General features: G+C 49.4%; 1 protein-coding gene across 3 annotated transcripts in view; it reads left to right on the top strand.

The window, feature by feature from the left end:
• DAAM2 (dishevelled associated activator of morphogenesis 2) overlaps window positions 1–19,614 on the top strand; it is a 105,800-nt gene that overhangs the window by 80,224 nt on the left and 5,962 nt on the right. For 2 of the 3 annotated variants that reach the window (XM_081034070.1, XM_081034071.1), the window contains exons 11-22: window positions 233–371; window positions 3,126–3,184; window positions 3,322–3,506; window positions 4,044–4,343; window positions 8,358–8,465; window positions 10,723–10,749; window positions 11,822–11,928; window positions 13,106–13,190; window positions 14,720–14,826; window positions 14,924–15,012; window positions 18,780–18,948; window positions 19,121–19,228. In XM_081034070.1, coding sequence (XP_080890196.1) covers window positions 233–371; window positions 3,126–3,184; window positions 3,322–3,506; window positions 4,044–4,343; window positions 8,358–8,465; window positions 10,723–10,749; window positions 11,822–11,928; window positions 13,106–13,190; window positions 14,720–14,826; window positions 14,924–15,012; window positions 18,780–18,948; window positions 19,121–19,228 — 1,483 coding nt within the window. The remainder of the gene's footprint in view (window positions 1–232; window positions 372–3,125; window positions 3,185–3,321; window positions 3,507–4,043; window positions 4,344–8,357; window positions 8,466–10,722; window positions 10,750–11,821; window positions 11,929–13,105; window positions 13,191–14,719; window positions 14,827–14,923; window positions 15,013–18,779; window positions 18,949–19,120; window positions 19,229–19,614) is intronic. The other variant, XM_081034072.1, reaches the window with a different exon arrangement.

The raw sequence follows: 19,614 nt of genomic DNA, 5'->3' as shown, positions 1-19,614 counted from the left end.
CCAGGAAACATTTCAGAGTAAAGAAATATGTTGAGAGGGTTGACACATTCATAAAGGGTCAATTACAGATAATCAAGAAATGACTGGATTTGTGATTCTCCATCATCAGCAGTTGCCTCCCCCCATTAGACTGGGAACTTGCCAAGGGAGGGGACGAGCACGTTTCACCAGCCTGGGCAAGACTCCAGGGGGCTCCAGGGCTCAGTAATGAGATGTGTTTGTTGTCCTTCAGACAAGCGGAACGGTGGCTACTTCCAGCAGTGGCAGCTTCTGGACCGCATCCTCCAGCAGATTGTCCTCCAGGACGAGAGAGGCGTGGACCCCGACCTCGCTCCCTTGGAGAACTTCAACGTCAAGAACATCGTCAACATGTGAGCAGTGGCCTGCCCTCACCTGTCTTCTCCTCCTTCTCCATCTCTCTCCTACCTGGGGTCTCACCAGTGAAACCTCAGCTCCCTCTCTCAAACCAGACACCTCCCAAGGGTCGTTGCCCCAAAGAACTCTCTGAGATCATGGGAATGTTCCATAGCTGCACTGTCCACATGTGGCCGCTGAGCCCTTCCCATGTGGCTAGTGTGACTGAGGAACTGAATTTTACCTTTTATTCCCTTTTAATTAAATTCAAGTACGGCTGGCGACTGCCACATTGGGCGGCACAGATGAGGGAGTCACTCAGCTCTCAGTGACCCACTGCCTATAGTGGATAGAGGAAGAATTTAAACACATTATCACAGAGGAGGAGTCAGCCGACTATGCATGGCCTGTGGGCTGACTCCAGTCCTCCGGCTTGTTTGTGTCTGGTCCATGAGCTAAGAACAGTTTTTACATGTTAAAAGAGTTGTTAAAAACAAACACAAGACTATGCAACAAAAACTGTACATATGCAATGTGACAATTAAGTTCGTGAACTCCTCCTGGAAAAAAGTGCTACACACCTCATTGCTGAATATCACCACGGTCACCTTCGAAGGACTCCCCTTGGGAAGCTGTGCACTGGCCCTTTAGAGAACATTTGTGGACCGCTGCTATGGCGCATGGCCACTTAACTGTGAGGCTGTGGGACAAGGAGGTCAGAGCCTGAGGTTTTTGGACTTGTCGTCTTGTACTTGACCCTGGGTATAGAGAAACTCAGAGACCCAAGTTCCAAGTCACGTCAATTAATATTCAGACCTTGTGTTAACACACTGATTTTTAATGTTAAACTTTTACTTATCTTTCAGTATAAGTCTGAGCCAATTGCCCTGAAGGAGATACATGGGCGCTCAGTGATCCAGTGTATTGTGTTCCAGAGACTAGCAGAAAATGATGTTTGAACTATCCAGCTACTCTTTTCATTTGCACCAATAGTTGGGATTGATGTACTTAAAGCGCTAATTGATATGTTGCACAAGTACAAGTAGTAAATATCCAATTGCAGCTCTATTTTTATTTTCTAGTACTTCTTTACTCTATTTAATAGGAAAGCTTTTCCTCTGCTAGAGGGTGAAAACTCCTCAGGTGAAGTGAAGTTTTTGCTGCTTTTGGGGCAATGGAATTCCTTAAGCTGCCAACATAGTCTCAAATCTGCAACGGAAAAGACTAGTTCCAGATGTGAAACAACATTCTAGATTTGATTTAGCCTTAAATCTCTCTCCTTTCTGGACTAGGGCTGGGAAGCTGCAGCAGAAGGCGGCATGCACACATGTGATGGTTGACTTCTTTCTCTGTTCTGTTTTTCTTCTAACCCCATTAACTCCCCGTTTCCAGTAGCTAGCCAGTTTCTGACTCCCACCAGGGGCAGCATGGGGGCAGAACGGAGAAAGGGAGAAGGTCTTACTTGATCAGGTAACTTAGTAAACAGGCCTTCTTCTCTCTGGGCTTGGCACATGGGTAAAGACATGAAATGTATTTCTGGGGTGTTCAGAAGTTCCTTGCTGGGTACCTCTCACTACGAAACCCTGGTCACCAGCCATGCAAGGTGGGTTTTATTTTTTTTTCCCTCCAGGGATGGCTGGTATCATCCCTTCCGTCAGCTCCTGATTCATTGGCAATACAATACACACCGATTTACACTGATGAAGAATCCATTTTTCTCCCATGTGGACTTCTTGGACAGGATGTAAAATAGCTTTGGCCAATTCCTCAGCGATGCTTACATCTGGCCCAGGAGGAACCCTCATTCTGTCTCATATTTACGAACTCTAGGAGCATAGACAGGTCCTGGCTCAGCAGTGCCTCCTGCTTAATGCTTCTTCACTTTCTGGACCTGCGTGGGCCCACGTCAGACCCCAGTCCACCACGCCTCCTGCCCCATGTCAAGGAACATGGGTCCAAACTCTCTGAGTGGCCCAAAGAAGCCACTTCACTGGATGATGAAGGAGTAATTACCTCCAGGGAGGACGGCAATGGTTCTCGCCCACGAAATCTCTGCATAAATGAGTTCCCCCGCCATGCTCTGCCCCGTCTTTATGTCCTGGTCTTGTTGAGGAAGCCGAGTCGTGGCTCTGCTACATTTTTAGATTAAAAAACAACACCACCTGATTATTGGGATCTCATCTTGGGATTTCACCTCTCTTATTATACCTTGGTGTCTAGGTAAAGGCTTACTTTTAACCCCCTGTTACAAGAATTTGCCATGAATGAGGAATTCTTGTGATTTAGACCCGTCCCCTCTTCACCCTCAACACACTCATTCTGTGTTGTTGAAGTGGACGATTTCTCTAACGCACCAGTCTTTGGAAGCCTGGGCCATGGTAGGGCCAATATTTTGATCTCTGTCCATGCAAAAACCTATTTTTATAAAGGGTACAAATCACTATACAGCTAAGGGAAGCCTGAGACTTAGTCCTTATTCTACCATTAGTTAGCTGTTGTCTCCATCTCTGGTCTCAGGAGCCTCAACTTTTCACAGAGGGGTTAGATTATAAGTTACCTAAGGGCTGTCACAGCCCTCAGAGAGACACATAAAAGAGAACTGGGCAGGGGTGGGGACCTGGAGAAATATCTGGAGAGTCAAAACCCTGTCCTCCTTGCTCTGGCTGGACAGATCGGAGATCAGGTACCAATGTGGGGAATGGGAAGAGGACGTGTCTTCTGGGAGGCTCCGAGCCAGTGTTCAACAGACCCTTCCCTCTACTCCCCACCAGGCTCATCAATGAGAACGAAGTGAAACAGTGGCGGGACCAGGCAGAGAAGTTCCGGAAAGGTGAGGATCTCAGCCTAAACCTGCTGCACACTCCGCACACCTCATGCCTGTCCAGGACTCACCTCCTCCTTTGGAGGCGGACACACAAATTCCCATTCTTTCTCTCCATTTCCTCTTCTGCTTCACCCCCATCCCAGAACACACGGAGCTGGTGAGCAGGCTGGAGAGGAAGGAGCGAGAATGTGAGACGAAGACGTTGGAGAAGGAAGAGATGATGCGGACGCTGAACAAGATGAGGGACAAGCTGGCTCGAGAGTCCCAGGAGCTGCGCCAGGCTCGGGGACAAGTGGCTGAGCTGGTGTCCCAACTCAGTGAAATCTCAGTACGTGGGCACCCTCGCCTCCTTTTACATAATTGAGCCAAGACCTTTGGGATATCCTGGGAAGAAGAGGTGTCGGGAGGGGCTACGGACCTCAGGATGAGGGAGAAGAGAGGGCTCCTCAGCCCAGCATAGAAGGGACCCCTGAGGCTCCAAGGGTGGCACCTTTGTGTTACTTAGAAAAAAATGATACTTCTTCCTCTGGGGGATGCTGTGCCAGGAAGCACACCTTGGAAGCAGAGTGCAGGTGGGATTTTGGCTCCCCGTGCCCTCAGCTGGATGCCCTTGTGCAGGTAGCAGCCTACACAACTACGTAGCAATCCTGCCGTTGCATTGTGATGACTACAACTTTGTCCAGTCGAATGTGTGGGATACAAAGAGAGAAAATGGGGGCTTAATGTCTGTGGGAGGTAAGAGCAGGATTGGGGCGCCTAGTGTAGATGGAGAATAAGAGTAAGGAAAGGAAAAATGGGGGTGGGGGGACCTGAAAGGTATCATTGCTGATGGCTTTGTTGTTCTGATTTTTCTGTCTCCCCACAGACAGGACCTATATCTTCCCCACCTCCCCCTGGGGGCCCACTTACCTTGTCTTCCTCGATGACAACCAATGACCTGCCTCCACCCCCACCCCCTCTACCATTCGCCTGCTGCCCCCCACCGCCACCACCACCCCTTCCACCCGGTGGGCCCCCCACTCCCCCTGGCGCCCCACCCTGCTTCAGCATGGGCCTGCCCCTCCCTCCAGACCCCTTCCCCAGTAGTGACATCCCGCTCAGGAAGAAGTGCGTCCCCCAACCTTCCCACCCACTGAAGTCCTTCAACTGGGTCAAGCTGAATGAGGTGAGTGAGAGGGAAGAGGTCAGTGCATCCATGCTCCTACAGCCAGTGGCGGTCAGCCCAATGGGCTGGCTGCTCGTCGTTTGCAGGTCTCTACCCTGGGTTCTTTCTTTGGTGGGGGTAAGTGTAGACACTGTGGATGCAGATGACAGGGTTCCTGACACCAGGCAGCTCGCTGTGCACTGGGAAGACCATCTCACTGGGAGCAGATGGCTTGGCCTGTGGTAATGCTTACATTGCCCAAGCCACCGACAAATGGGGTTTGTACGCGCTTAGGGTTAATGAGTAATATAGATGACGGAGCCTGGGCTAAGCAGGGGTATTTTCTGGACAAGACAAGGGCTGGGCTGGGATTTTAAGGATAGGTTCAGTCTGAGGAAAAGAGTAGACGATCTAGGCAAAGATCTTGAGATTGCCAAGATCAGGGCAGTGTGTACAGAGGACTGAAATGATGAGGCCGTCACAGGGTACGGTATGACAACACGCTTATAACGAAGAGTTTGATGTCAAGATAGAGCCATTTTGGTATCTTCCCAGGGAAAAGGTGAACACACTTGCTACTTTTATAGATTGCTCAGCAGCGAGAGGTCCTCAAGAATATTATCGACTAATAATCACCAATCCCAGGCCCGTGTGTGTAGTTGATTCCTCTGTTGGACTCTCATAAGCAGAAAGCAGAAAGGCCCCAGGTCATATATTAGACACCTAGTAACTGAAGGCCAGTTCCAGCCTGGGTCGAGCCCTGCCTCTCGTTCTGTACTATGTCCTGTTAAGAGGCCCAGTGGCTTTGCCCCTGACATAAACACATATGAGGTAACTGAGTTCAACTGGTCTGACCCACACTCACACTTCAGCAATAGCCATGCAGGCCTCAGCTTGGAGCTGGGACTAACGGATGCCCCCTGAGCTTGTTGTAGGGGCCTGTTGGACCAACTCTTGGGGCATTCATAGCAGTGCCATTCTGGGTGAGCTTAAATGAGCTCATATGGAGACTCAAGTAAGAAGAGATGTGAGATTGCTAAGTAGGTCAATTATTGGTTAGATGCCTTCTCCTAATGGTTGACCAGCCAGCCAGTCAGTCAATCTGAGGTCTACTTTGTATAAAGCTCTTCGCTGAGGGGCTGTGATGGATACTATTAAAAGGTGAGACCTATTGTTGCCCCTTACGAGCAAATTAGGAAGTGCATTCAAAGAAACACCTAGAGATCCTGGGGAAGGGATTGAAGGAGACGTTCTAACCTCTAACCAAACCAGGTTTGGCTCTAACTAACTGTGTGACCTGTGAAATCACTCATTTTATCTATACCTCATTTTGTTTATCTGTGAGATGATCTTGAAGATTCCTTCGACTTCCGGTTTTAGAATCTAGGTGGAAAGACGAAGCATGAATGCAGCCCATTCTTAGTCTCCTTGGCCTCTGATAATATCTCCAATCTGAGTTATTAAAATTTTAGAGCACCTGTTAGCAGCAGTTTGAAGCAATGCTGTGAAAGTTTGCGACAGCTGCATTGCAGTTGTGCCCTGTGGGTGCTTCTCCATGCTCACCAGGTAAACCAGAAAGGCCAACTGTGTGCGAGCAGGCAAGCAGCTCTGCAGAACCAAAGGCCATGGCTGTGTGGAAACGCTCATTGTTCATGATCAGTAATAATACATTTTTTAATTATGGTTAAAAAAAAGGTATATATTTTTTCTCCTGTACTTACAATTTATTAGTTTGAAAATGTAATGAAAAGATGACTAGGCACCTCAACAATCAAGGAAGACAGATAAGGCAACTAATATTTTCGTAACAGTTTCACCATATGGAGCTTCGTGCTTAGGATTTTCTCTCGGGTCCAGTAATAGTAAAATCTACATGAATTCCTTAGAGACCCAGAGCCGGCCAGAGTTTCATTCTTGGACTAGTGACTGACCCATAGAAAATCTTCATAATAATAACAATAACAACAACAACAACAACAATAATAATAATAATAATAGAACAGATTATTGTTAGTGGAACTACCTTGTGTGCTTTAATTGTGTTATGTAACTTAATCCTCTCTTTAGCTCAGTAATGAAGCACCATTGAGACTCAGTTGCCTTTTATGTGACATGAGAAGTGAATAGTGTCCCTCCGTTTCCCAACAGCCCCACGTAGTGATGAGGCTGGCAGAACAAGCCTGTTTGGTCTGTCTGACCCCAAATGCTCTGTGAGGGAAACAGAATGAGACATGTTTTTGAGAAAGATTACCCTGGCACACCCACGATGTCTCTAAGGGGGCAGAAACTCCAGGAATCTAGACTGGAAGTGATGAGATCTTTGGCCAGAGGGGTATAAAAATTAATTTTGACCATAATTATACCTGGTAGGCACATCAAGGTGACCTAGTGACATTTAAGATGTGGGGTATCCTAGGCGTAGATGTACCTGTGTCTGGCTACCTCCACGAAGAGGCCCCTAGTGAATATGGGGAAAAAGAGCAGGAAGAGTGAGGGAGAGACTGGGCCCAGTGTGTTGTCTCTTTCTAGTGGTGAACACCCTGCTCTCTCATTCCAGCCCCCTTTTTTTCTCATTCTGACCTCACCAGGAATAAAGAGCAGTGGGACGCTTTACCTCTCTGGACCTTTCCACGGCGCTCACCTCCACTCCAGGCATAGATTTAGATGGGGACTGAATTAGAAGCTTCCCCTCCTGCCTTCCTCAATTCAGTTCACCCCATCTTCTCTCTGCCACCTACATACCCCATTCCAGAAGCCTGGCTCCTCTGCTTGGCCCCCTTCTCCTACCCCACGCGTGCTTCTGTGTTCACACACACACACACACACACACACAAAATGGTTGTTTCTGCCATGAAAAGAATGCGTCTATGTTGGGTTTGGCCAGTTGCCTGTATCCCTTGCCGCTCTGAGCTTCCCAGCTCGGCATTCCACAAGAGGGTCCCTGGCCTTAGGAAGGCCACAGGAATGTCCCCACCCCCCTGCTCTGGCCTAGCCTCCCCTTTTCCAGAGTTTAAGAAAATAACAGTGAGTGAAAGGTATGCTTCTCGATCCAAGCCTTGCTGAGGGGGAGATGGAGGGAGGAGGAGGCCACATTAGGAAGGTTCTCCAGCCGCCTTGCTGTCAGAGGAAGGTGGGAGATTCTATTTTAAGAAACACAAAGCTCTAGATAAGGTGACGGTTTCTGGGAGGAGAGGGGTGGAGCACCTGGGAGCAGGGACTCTGCTCTCTGTCCCCTAAGCCATTATCAGGGTGTCACAGGACTACTGGCGTGTTCTTGGCTTGGCTAACAGCTCCTCCCCAGAGGCTAACAGCTTCTCCTTAGTTCCCTGGGGTAGTGGTTCAATATAAGGGTTCTTAACAGAGGTGGGGCAATGCCTAAGTTGAGAGACCTTGGAATGTAACCCCCTGGGCCCATCGCAGTCACAAGCAATGGACCATCTTCCCCGGTCTGACCAACAGGAAATTGTGGCAGAGTCTTGCTGTCCTCAGCAGTCACTATCGTGGCCAGGATGTCCCAACCATTGGCATTTGTCCACATTCTGGGAGTCTGGGAAAGTGGGAGGAAGACTCCTGGGAGAGAAAATGACCATCTCAGATACAGGAAATAAAGTCTGCCCTCGGGATTTGAGGATCTCAAATATGTGTGGGCACTATTCCTTCCAATGGCTCCAGCCAACCCTGACCTTTAGGGAGAGGGGGCCCTGTGCAAAGTGCCCTGGGAGCATTAGTTTGGTTTGGCTTTCTGGAAGGAGTCTCATCCCCACTCTCATACTTGCCCATCCATCCCTTAGCACTCCCATTGGTTTCTGTAACACACTCACAAGTGGCTCCACACAGAAAGGAGAAGGAGGTTGTCTCTGGTCTCACCCCTGGAGCAGAGTATAGGGAGGAAGAATCCACCCCCTTCCGAAGGCCTGAAAGCCTGGCTGTTGTAAAGTGTGCAGCCGGGGGACAGGTGGAGTGAGGGAGGCATTAGACATCTTCACAGTGAAGGAGTTGTCAACCTTGGGGTCTTCTGTCTGCCCTGAATCTTAGGAACGTGTTCCTGGCACCATATGGAATGAGATTGATGACATGCAGGTATTTCGGGTTCTGGACCTAGAAGACTTTGAAAAAATGTTTTCAGCCTATCAGAGGCACCAGGTAAGACCCTGCCCCCTCTAGCCTCTTGGGCCTTGACTTTCAGTCTTGATTTCACATATGCCCCTTGATCCCAACCCTCATCCCCTCCCTCCCTCCTTACTTCTCTCCCTCCTCCCTCCCACGAATATTGGATGATTTTTTTCTTTGTCAGGTACCATGTTCTTGCCAGGAGTGAGGATGTGAATTAGAGGTGTGCAGTGCAGTAGGGGAAAATGTCCCATTGTATTACAGTTTGTATTTGAACATCAACTGATGACATAGTATTTTGTCCATTTCTCTCTTTCATCCTAGAGCACTTGAGGTAGAGTCCAAGGGCCTGGACACTGTTGACCCTGCTTCTCCTTTGGTCTCAGGATTTACAGGCTATACCTAGAAGGCATTATAACTGTTCAAACCTCTTTCTCCACCATGCTCTCATCTCCCAACACCCCCAAGAGTTAGTTGGGTAGCAGAGGATGTTAATGTTTCAAGGAAGGTGGAGCTGCCCCAGGTCATGTCAAGGCGTGGAGGCTGGGCCAGGCCTGGGGAGGCTGATGGGGGCCCTGGGCTCTGCTCTACAGACTCTGTGTACAGATGGCTGACCAGTAAGCATGGTCTTCCAGCAGCAGTCGGGGGAGTGGGGTTAGTGGCAGAACACAGGTGGTTCCTGAGGCAGGGGCCTCAGACTATGCCGAGTACTTGTGGGGATTGCCAAGAATGCTGTTTCTCAGACCTCATCCTTACATGGATGTGAGTCAGGAGATGAGTTGGGAATCTCATTGCCCGGAAATCTGCATTGCAGCTAACACATCTGGGGGCCTTTGGCCCTAGTTCAATTTGGGCATCACCAGCCAAAGGCCTTCAAGTGTTTGCTTTCTCTCTGGCTTGCCTCTGAGGGGCTGTTTCCTCTCGGGATTATGCTATTTTCTTCTATATTTTCTCTGCTGATCCCAGGGTTCCAGCCCCGAGGACTTTTCCGGGTTCTACTGAGTGGAATATGTGCCCTCCTGGGCCCTGGGCAGTGGCTGCATGTTGTGAACAGGCTCCCAACAGCCTTCTGCCAAGTCCAGACCTGTGGCTGACCCTTCTTGAGGGCAGATAGGACTGAGGGCACGTGTGATGGCTCCTAGGGGACCAGCCCAAGGGGTAGGGTGAGGATGAAGTTCTGGTTCTGTTTTGGGGTTCTAGAAAAAAACAGATGGTTGTTTATTTAATTTAAATATGGATGCTCAAGACATCTGATTTCTACCCCTACTGTCAGGAACCATGTTTAGCTCTTGCCCATGTCAGGCAGGCATGGCCAGACAGCAGCTGAAAGGAATCCTGTGCCTTAGTGCTTCTGAATGGGCGTCGAGGATGGAGGGAGTGTGTGCAAGGGCTGTGACAGGCGTGGCCAAAGTCACACACCTCCCCCGAGTTTGAGCATCTTCCTCTGGACCAGGGCTGCGGCCCGGCCCACCCAACTTTGGGATCCTGAGGTGGGGCCAGGGTGGGAGCCAGTGAGGAAGGAGGGGCTGTGGGATTGAGGACAAGCTGGGTTTGGCGTCCCCATTTGGTGAGTGGAGAAGAGTTACGATGGAAAACCCGGTTCTGTCCCCACTCACCTCTCTGAGCCCACACCGTCCAGCCCCCTGTTTCAGGGCTGGGCTCATGCAGATTACTGTCATTCAGCGATTGCTCAGACAGTGACGCTGACTTCACAGCAACGGAGCCGGAGAGATCTCAGAGGCTGTGTTGTCCTGGCCGCTTCCTCTCCCTGTCCTGGGACCCGGATGGTCACGGGGCGGGGGGAAGTCCTATGAGCTGTGGGTCTTCCCTCTGTGCCCTGTGCATGTTCTGAGTTAGTAACTTCAGCTCCATGAGAATCCGGAAGGGAGAACCAATTGACAGCTCTGCCTCCTCAGCTCCCATTAGAGGAATGCCCTCTGTCCTCAGGGCAGAGTTGCAGCAGAGGAGAGGGAAGAATGGCAGCCAAGGCCTGGGATGGGGAAGCGTGGGGGCCTGGAGTGGTGGTCCCACTGGGCCCTAGGCTAGCGGGAGACTCTGCCTGTCCTCTGCTTCGTATGGCTTCTCTCTGAGTGCATGTCTGCTAGAAGTAGCTCCTGCTCAGTGCTACTTAGAGGTCTCCGTCTCCAGCCCTGGGGGTCTCATTGGGATGGGGCAGACAGATAGAACTGAGGGGTCCCCATTTCTTTCCTCCTATTTCTGGGTCCCTATACCTCTTGACTAACGTTATGCATGTTTAATTCTCTGTTGGCTGTGGCTGCTACCTGCCTAGGAGCTGATAACTAATCCTTCTCAGCAGGTGAGTCACTTGGGGCTCTGGATATTCCAACTTTTAACTACTACTCTGGGCTGCTGCCTTATTACTGGGCCCCCAAATAGGGCCTGTCAGTTCTACCTTATTACCCACCCATACAGGATGGCACAGGGGAGGGTCCCCAAAGAGAAAGCAGAAATGTAGGAGGGGGTTTAGTGTAAACAGACCCCTGGCAGCAATGGAGATGAATGGATACTAAAGTAAGGAGAAAGCTTCTAGGTCTCTTGTCTTACCCAAGACAAGGGCCCAAAGCCAGGCTATCCTGTAAGACTGCTCAGGCTGGGTGCTGCACAATTCCCGGGGCACAGTTCACAAAGATAGTGACATGAGTGGTGGCCCCTGCAGTTGTACCACATGGTACATATGCTTGGAGGGACCTCCCAGAGTAAGAAGTAGCCTCCTGTCTATGTAAGACAGTGGCCTCCTATCTAAGTAAGAAGCGGCCCAAGAGAAGACGGATGGAATCTTTGATTTCTTGGGAATATGCCTGCTGGAACCCCAGAGGAGAGAATTCTATGTGGAATTCTGCCTCAGTTTCTCCATCTCTGAACATGTGGATGCCTTCTACCCAGGGCACATTGGGCTGTGCCTGAAGTCCCTAAGAGTCCAGAAGCTATGGCCCTCTGGGGACTTAGAACCAGCTTCTTATCATAAGCTTGGGGAGGCTCTTGGGTGGAGCACTAAGCGTGGGAGTTGATTCTCTAGGGACTCGGTAGATCATAAAACATTGCCTGAAGCCACAGGGACCAGTCACTCTCCTCCATAGGAATAGCTCCTTTAGTTTGCCCAGAGAGGGCAATCTTAAAAAGGGGGTTCCTCATTGCTTTGCCCCAACCTATTCTAATTCATGGTAAAGTCCCAGATGACTCCTATTAGAGAGTCAGTTATTCACTACCCTCCTCTCCCTCTCCTATCTTTTTCTTTACCTTTCTTTCTTCCTTTCACACCAGGTATACTCCCTGGTTGGTAGGGAGGTGGCTCCTGGAGGGAGGGAGGACAAGGAGAGGACTGGGGAAAGCACACACATCAACCTTTCTCGTTGGCTTGTTGGTTACAGAAAGAGTTGGGTTCTACCGAGGACATCTACCTGGCCTCCCGCAAGGTCAAAGAGCTGTCAGTTATTGATGGCCGAAGGGCTCAGAACTGCATCATCCTTCTCTCCAAGTATGTGCTTGGCCTGCCTCTTTGGCTCCTGCCCCATGATAGGTTCCTGATGGGAGGGAATGGGCCCCCCACAAAGCAGAGGCCAGAGGTAGGGCTAGAGCAGAAGATGATGGTTGACCTAAATGCCTGGGGGAGAAAGGTAGCAGAGGACTGGGGCAATAGCAGTCTGTGGCCTCCCCTTCTCTGCTGTCCCCAGGGAACATGGGGGTACTGATCTAGAACCCTCTCCCGGGGAGCCCACGTTGAGCAACAGTGTGGGGCTCTGCAGACAGGAAACTGCCCCAGTCACGTGGCCCCTGACCAGCCTGGTCAGCATTGGGCAGTGGAGTTGCTCTAAGCCCATGGAGGGCCCCACTAGGCTTAGGCCACAGACCAGCATGATCTCAGCCCCCAAGCATTTCCCGTGGCTGCAGAACAAACAAGGCAGTATCTGCACTAACAGCACAGCTTCTGTGCGGGGCCTCCTGCCTGAGCTGGGGTCAGAGGGCACTGCCTCCCAGACTATTCTTAGTGCTACCCCAACCGCCTCTGGGACATCCATCCCCCTTCCCTCCCACAAGGCCCCAGCCCTCAGTTTCTCCCCCTTGATGGCGCGGGAGAGTTCTGCACCCCCGGGGCTCCCATGGGTGCGCAGCTGGAGGGGATAGGGAGTGTATGTGTGCAAGGGGTGGGGTGGCGTCTCCCCCTCCCAGACAGCAAGACAGATTGGAGCAGCTGTGTGGGAGCTGAGGCGCTGTCAGAGACTGAGGGCTGCTCTGTCTTCTGAGAATGAAGCAAGCAGGAAGCTGCCCCCTTAGAGGTCTGCCGATACCCCCATCCTCCCATGGAGATGCTGTGGATATTTTAGGCATGAGTAGAAGGAGAAGGATCAGACACCCTTCTCCCTGCCTCTCAAACTGACCCTATCAGCTCTGTCAGAGACTCAAGCGAGAGACCACAGACTCAAGTCTCTATTTAGAGGCTAAAATATCTCATTATCGAGTTTAAGGAATGAACCACATTAGTTTAGTCCGAGGAGGCTTTACGGAAGAGCTGAGGAGGGAGGGCTATCAGATGTACTCCCAAGTTCATGTCAGGGAGAAAGAGAAGCCTAAGAATCCATCTTCTGAAGGAGAAGGTCTGGCATCTGATCAGAGGGCCCAGGCCAGGCTCCTCAGGGGCTGGGGTTTTGCCTTAGGTTGAAGCTTTCTAACGAGGAGATCCGGCAGGCCGTCTTGAAGATGGATGAGCAGGAAGACCTCGCTAAGGACATGCTGGAGCAGGTGAGGCCCCTCCAGGGGAGGAAAGCTGAAACTAGGGGGCAACTGTACCCTCTGACAGCCCCCAGAGAGACCGAGACTCTTAGGTCAAGGAGAAATTAGGCTGGAGGCGGGGGAGTGAGGGAGGGGTTTATAGAAATTCCCCTGGGCCAACATCTCTGAGTAGCGGCCAGAAAAGGCTGCATCTTTTCCAGGGGATTGAGGCATCAAAACGACATATGAGGTATGATTCCCCTGGGTCTCGAGGCAAAGTCAGAGTGACCCATAGTCATAACTTCCTCACCTCACTTCCACCTCAATTTGTTGTGTCTTTCAAGAGAAACCTAGAAAATACCTAACAAAACCACCATCAACTGGATTTTGTTAAAATTATGAACTGTATTCATCAAAAGACACTATCACTAGAGTGAAAAGACAAGCCCAATCTTGAGAGAGATTTGCAAAGATCTCATATTCAGAATAAAGAGCTCTACAAATCAGTGAGAAACATGACGAAACAACTGCACTTAAAAATGAGCAAAAAACTTAAACACAGACTTCATGAAAGAGCTCATTTCCAAGTCATTAGAGACATACAGTAAGAGATGTTCAATACTACTAGTAATCAGAGAAATATGGTGAATAGGGGTGTGTGAAGTAGCACCACGCACCCACCAGACTAGGGAAAAGGAAGAAGACTGACAATCCCAAGGGTTGGCAAGGGTGTGAAGTAATTGCAATTCTCATTCGGTACATTTTGGAAGATGCTTTGGCAGTGCATTCTAAGGCCACACATACCCCCTATTGCCCAGAAGTCCCTCTCCTGGGTCTATACTCAGTGAACAGCCCAACTGTCTATTGATAGGAAAGCAAATAGACTGTGGTATATTCCTACAGTAGAATATTACTCAGCAATGAACAAAAACAAACTCTCAATACTTACAACATGCATGGATCTCAGACACTATATTGAGGGAAAGAAGCCAGACAGCAAAGACAACATACAGTGTGAGTCCATTTGTATGAAGTTCAAGAATAGGGAAACTGAGTCTAAGATGGTACAATTCAGTTGTGAGGCTACATGGGGGGAAGGGGTGGGTTGGCTTATTGAAGTCGTGCGAAGGAACGTTCCGACGGGATGGAAATCTTCTGTATCTTAGCTGGGTGGAGGTTCAGTGGGTGGATAGTTTTGTCAAAACTCATTGAACTGAACATGTAAAATGGATGCATTTTATTTTATGTAAATTATAGCTCAATAAAGGTTTAAAAGAAACACCACAGAGCTGTATACTCAAGAATAATGTACTTTACAGTACGTAAGTTATTTCTTAATTTTAAAAACGTGAAAAGAAAAAAGAAAGAAGTTTAGCGCTGGGTGCCCTGTGTCCCCGTCGGGCAGATGAAACGTAAATCATCCATATGAGGGTGTGTCTGTGTTTTAAGGGGACGCCTCCCGACCTGGAGCCTGGGCAGTGTATGGGCTTCTGTGTGCTGTACCCCCTTCTGTTTCAGCTTCCCACCCAAGCTGTCTGACCTTCACCTGCTCTTTGCAGCTCCTCAAGTTCATCCCGGAGAAGAGCGACATCGACCTTCTTGAGGAGCACAGGCATGAGATCGAGCGGATGGCCCGTGCTGACCGCTTCCTCTATGAAATGAGCAGGTCAGGGCAGCAGGCCTGGGAGAAAGGGGTTTGGGGAGGGCGGGGTTCCTGGGGCTGGGGGGGGCCTGCCTTATGCCGTAGCTCGCCCTGTCCACAGGATTGACCACTACCAGCAGCGATTACAGGCCCTCTTCTTCAAGAAGAAGTTCCAGGAGCGGCTGGCTGAGGCCAAGCCCAAAGTGGAAGGTATGGCTGAGGGTGTGGGGGAGGCCTGGAGGGTAGAGGCATGTGGGGAGACTGTGGGGTGTGAGTCCACAAACAGCGCCAGAGGAAAACCCCTTCCTTATTCTCGATCTGCCCCCGTCCCCCTGCCCAAAAAACAAACGAAGAAAACAACAGTCAAAGACAAGGACAAATATGCACTTGTTTATATCAGCACATGTGCCAAAGATGTGACACGTTCCCCATGCCTCTGCGTGCAGTTCTCTAAGGTTGGGGATCTGGTGACATCTGCCCCAGCACGGGACAGAAACGCTGAGCAGGTGAGGGTAAGAGCAAGCCCCCAGGGCAGCGCCTGGCACGGCCTGAGCTCATCCATCTTTACCCTGCTCAAGAGACTAAGCTCACAGAAGACCTCTGGATGCATTGTTTTAAGTGGGAGCCATTCAGAAAGCAGGAAATGGGCAAAGTGAGCCCCAGAGGCGTCTGATTTTCTGGGTCAGGGAACTCCCTCCTACACAGGCCTTTTCTAGAGGAGCACTTTGTAATTACATGAGAACCACGTGCCGAGCTCTGTGTGAAACATTCTGCGTGGATGGTCTCATGTGGTCCTCACAACAGCCTTATGGGTGCACCTCTTCTTTCATCTCTAAAATGGGGAGATGTTGCCTGAGGCCGTGTTCCTACTGGTGGGTGGTAGAGCCAGGACTGGAATGTAGATGTCATGCTTCAAAACCCATCCCTTCACTGTCATCCTGTAGTACTTCCCAGGGATGGCAGAGGACGGAGGGGCAGGGAGTTGGGGGGAAAGGCCGATGGTCAGCATGCTGGGTGGGGAGCCTTCAGACCCAGGAGGGGAGAAGCAGGAGAGGCTGTGAGGTCCATCTGTGGTGAGGACAGGGTCAGCAGAGTGGGACGAGGGAGCCTGTGTCCAGGCTGCTCAGGGGGAGCAGCTGGGGACAGGCAGAGCATGGGCCCCCTCTGCTGGACACTGGGGCTGGCCAGCGCTCCCTGAGATGCCTGGTGGAGAGAATGGCCCTCCCTGGAGTTCAGTGAATTGTTTCAGGGAGGTTTCTGGGCACAGGTGGGGCATGGCAGAGCTAGAGGCAGACAGTTTCTGTAATCTGGATCCTGACACACACACACACATACACAACAGGGGAACTACAGGCCGGCTGTGATCACAGAGGGAGAAGGATCTGTGACCCGAGAGACAGAGAACGAGATAGGCAGTGGCTCTGTAGGTCTGTGGTCTGGCGGCACCTCCTGCCCTGGCGATGGGGCGGTGCTTCCCTTCATGCAGCTTTCTGTCCTGCTGCAGGCTGCCTCTGGGGCATCAGGCACAAAAGAGGGGTCAGCCTAAGACATGCGTGCTCAACTACTTGAGCTCGGTGGAGCTGTGGAACCAGCGGAGCTTAGCCACCAGGTTGTTTAATCTCAAGACAATTGCCCGTTCCCAGGAGCTCACTCCTAAACTCTCCATGATAGTCGCTGGATACACAGGAAAGAGTATCCCTTTATTATTCAGCGAAGCAGAACGAGATGTGTTTTAGATGGCAGGACCTGCTGGGGAAGGGAATCATCGCTTTGCTGTAGCATAACTGCTGTTCTAGAATGCTCTGGAGGTCTCTTCCCTCCAAGAGTTGGGAAGAGGCTGCTGACGTTGTATCTTACAGAATCAGGACAGTGGGCTTGACTGGGGGTAGAGACGAGAGAATTGTGTAAGAGTTGGGGCTCCTATTTTTTCCAGTTCTCCTAGGGAATATTTTTGGAAGAGCTAAGCTTTGGCCTATCCCAGCTGGTTGATGAGCTACTAACACCCAGCCATCCCACTCCCATCTTCCATCCCCCAGCAGTACCTCTGGGTCAGTTTGCCAAAAGCCTATTCACCAAATTTGAGAAATTGACCAGTTCTTCTATGAATATATTCATGAACATATTCTTCTTGAATGTATTCTTATGACTATGTTCATTCCTGAATATACTGAATTTGCTGATTCTCATTATGAATACATTCACTGAATATAGTCAAGATGAATATGGTTTCAAATATAAACATATTCTTATGAATATATTCATGAATATATTATTCTTCTGAATATATCTACAATGTCTGCATTGCATATGGGAGTTTTCCCATTTACACTGATTTCCTTTGAACTCTTGTCATCTGTTTTGCCAACATTTTAGCATTTGCAGGAGGATTCCTTTGCAAATTTTTCAAACAGCATATCAACGTTAGAAAAACTATCCCAACCAATAATAAATTGCTGGAAACTTTTATAAGTAGTTTTATTTTAAAGTAAACTTTTTACTAAAATATGCATGTAGGAAAGTACACAAATCCTAAGAGTCCTACTTGACAAATTACCATGAAATGAACTCACCTATGGAATCCACAACCAGGTCAAGCAATTGAATGTTTCCAGCCCCCCAGAGCCCTTCTTCATGTCTCCCTCTCAAACATGACCCCCTCCAACCATTACTCTCTACCTCCTTTCTAAAGGTTTGGTCTGTCTTGAGCTTTATGTAAATGGGATAGAGTACGACGTGAATAATTTTGTGCAGGTTTTTGTTGCTCAGCATTGTGGTTGTAAGTTATCCTGTTGTTATGTGTAGCAGTGGCTTATTCATTCTCGGTGTTGCATTTTATTCTATTGTATGAATATATCATAATATATTTAACCAGTCTATCATTCCAATACCCATCAAGTGTAACGCCACAGTTAGGACACAGACAATGTACATGTTCAACTTCAGAAACTATTGACAAGCCTTACTATTCACTTTTACAGCTGCTTTTTTACAATGACTTATTTTTAACTACTCTTGAAGATTTCTGGAAACTTTTAGTCAGATGTTCTCATTGTATCTTCATAGTAGCACCTTAGGGAATGTGCAGTTTGGCATACACCAAGGATCACAGAATAGCTTGGTCTTCTTATCACCCCTTTCAATAATCAAAAAGCATATTCCAGAGCTAGGAGCCAAAATTTCAGTGTAGGATTTGTGTCCCAATTCTGCACATCAGCCATAAATACATAATAGCTGAGGAAGAGCCAAAGCATCCACATTGGAATTAAATACTGAAGCTTTGGTTACTGTTAGCTGAGTGTGTATTTCTGGCAAATGTATCATTTCAGACATTGGAGGGAAGTGGTTAAAATGCCTGAAGGTTGGAAAAGTTTTCTGAATGATATTTAACAAGACGTCAAGTAACCTATTTAATCAAAGACACCGTCAACTATAAAGCACACTGTTATCTTATTATAGAACAAAAATAATATGGGGATATTACAGTTGTTGATATATTACAATTTAATTTGACAGGGATTTTTTTTCTTTCCAAAATAGTCAGTAAAACTCAGCATTTCAAAAGAGGCAGAGAGAGTCCCAGAATATGTAAAATGCTGAAATTTGAACTTTAGTCACTACGTTTAAAAAATGTAAAAGTATTATATTTTTGTGTATATTCACAGAAAGAATATATTAATAATTTTAAATATATACAAGAAAAGATATTCTCAAATATATTCTTAGGAAGAGTTGGCACATTCTGAGAATGGATTCTTTGGTGAATTGGCTTTTGGCGAGTGTGTCTGCTTCCCTGAGACGGGCAGGTGTGGAGTAGACTGTCTCTGGAGGTGTGGGCACACAGTCTCTGCCCCTCTGAGAGTTGAAGACACTTGCAGCCCCTTTTCTGGACTTTGTGGTGGCACCATCCTGAGGTGCAAGGGGCCCAGCTGCCCTGGCCTCATCTGTGCAGGGAATCTGACCTGTCCCTCGTCTCCCAGCCATCCTGCTGGCCTCCAGGGAGCTGGTTCGCAGCAAGCGTCTAAAGCAGATGCTAGAGGTCGTCCTGGCTATCGGTAACTTCATGAACAAGGGGCAGCGTGGGGGCGCCTACGGGTTCCGGGTGGCCAGCCTCAACAAGATCGCAGACACCAAGTCCAGCATTGACAGGTGGGACCCAGCTGCCCCCTTTGCCTCCATCACACCCCACCCTGGCCTCTCCCCTCCTCCCCCTTTCCCTGTCTCCCTTGCTGACCCCACTCCTCCCTCTTTCCCCTAACACCTCACCCTAGATTCTTCCTGACCCTCATTTCCTTACCCGTGACCCGGCTTTCATCCGCAGAAACATCTCTCTGCTCCATTACCTGATCATGATTCTGGAGAAGCATTTCCCTGACATCCTGACGATGCCGTTGGAGTTGCAGCATCTCCCAGAAGCCGCCAAAGTCAAGTGAGGGGTCCCTCCTAGGCTTCCTTCTCACTGTGTTCACACACTCTTGTCTAAACATCCTCCTTGGGGGCTCCTCTGGGCTGACTAGGGATGGGCAGTGACTCAGGGTCTGCTTTTGGGAGAGCCAAACAAAGTCAGATGGTTTGCTCTGCAATCCTTATTTCAGAGATGCCCCCAGGAAACAGCAGGGAGTGGGGAAGTGAGCCAGGATGGGAGCAATGCTAATAACAGAAGTGTAATTCAGCCAGCTACCACTGGGGGCAGCTGGAGCCCAACCCCTCCAGGAAAGGGTGGCAGACACTGTAGGACCCTCGGCACTTATCCCACCCAAGGGGTGAGAGAGGCGGGGCATCATACACCATCTCCTGTCAGTCAGTGGCTGAGGG

Source organism: Rhinolophus hipposideros (genome assembly GCF_964194185.1).
Source record: "Rhinolophus hipposideros genome assembly, chromosome: 3".
Classification (NCBI taxonomy): Eukaryota; Metazoa; Chordata; class Mammalia; order Chiroptera; family Rhinolophidae; genus Rhinolophus; species Rhinolophus hipposideros.
This window is presented reverse-complemented; position numbering and strand designations above follow the sequence as displayed.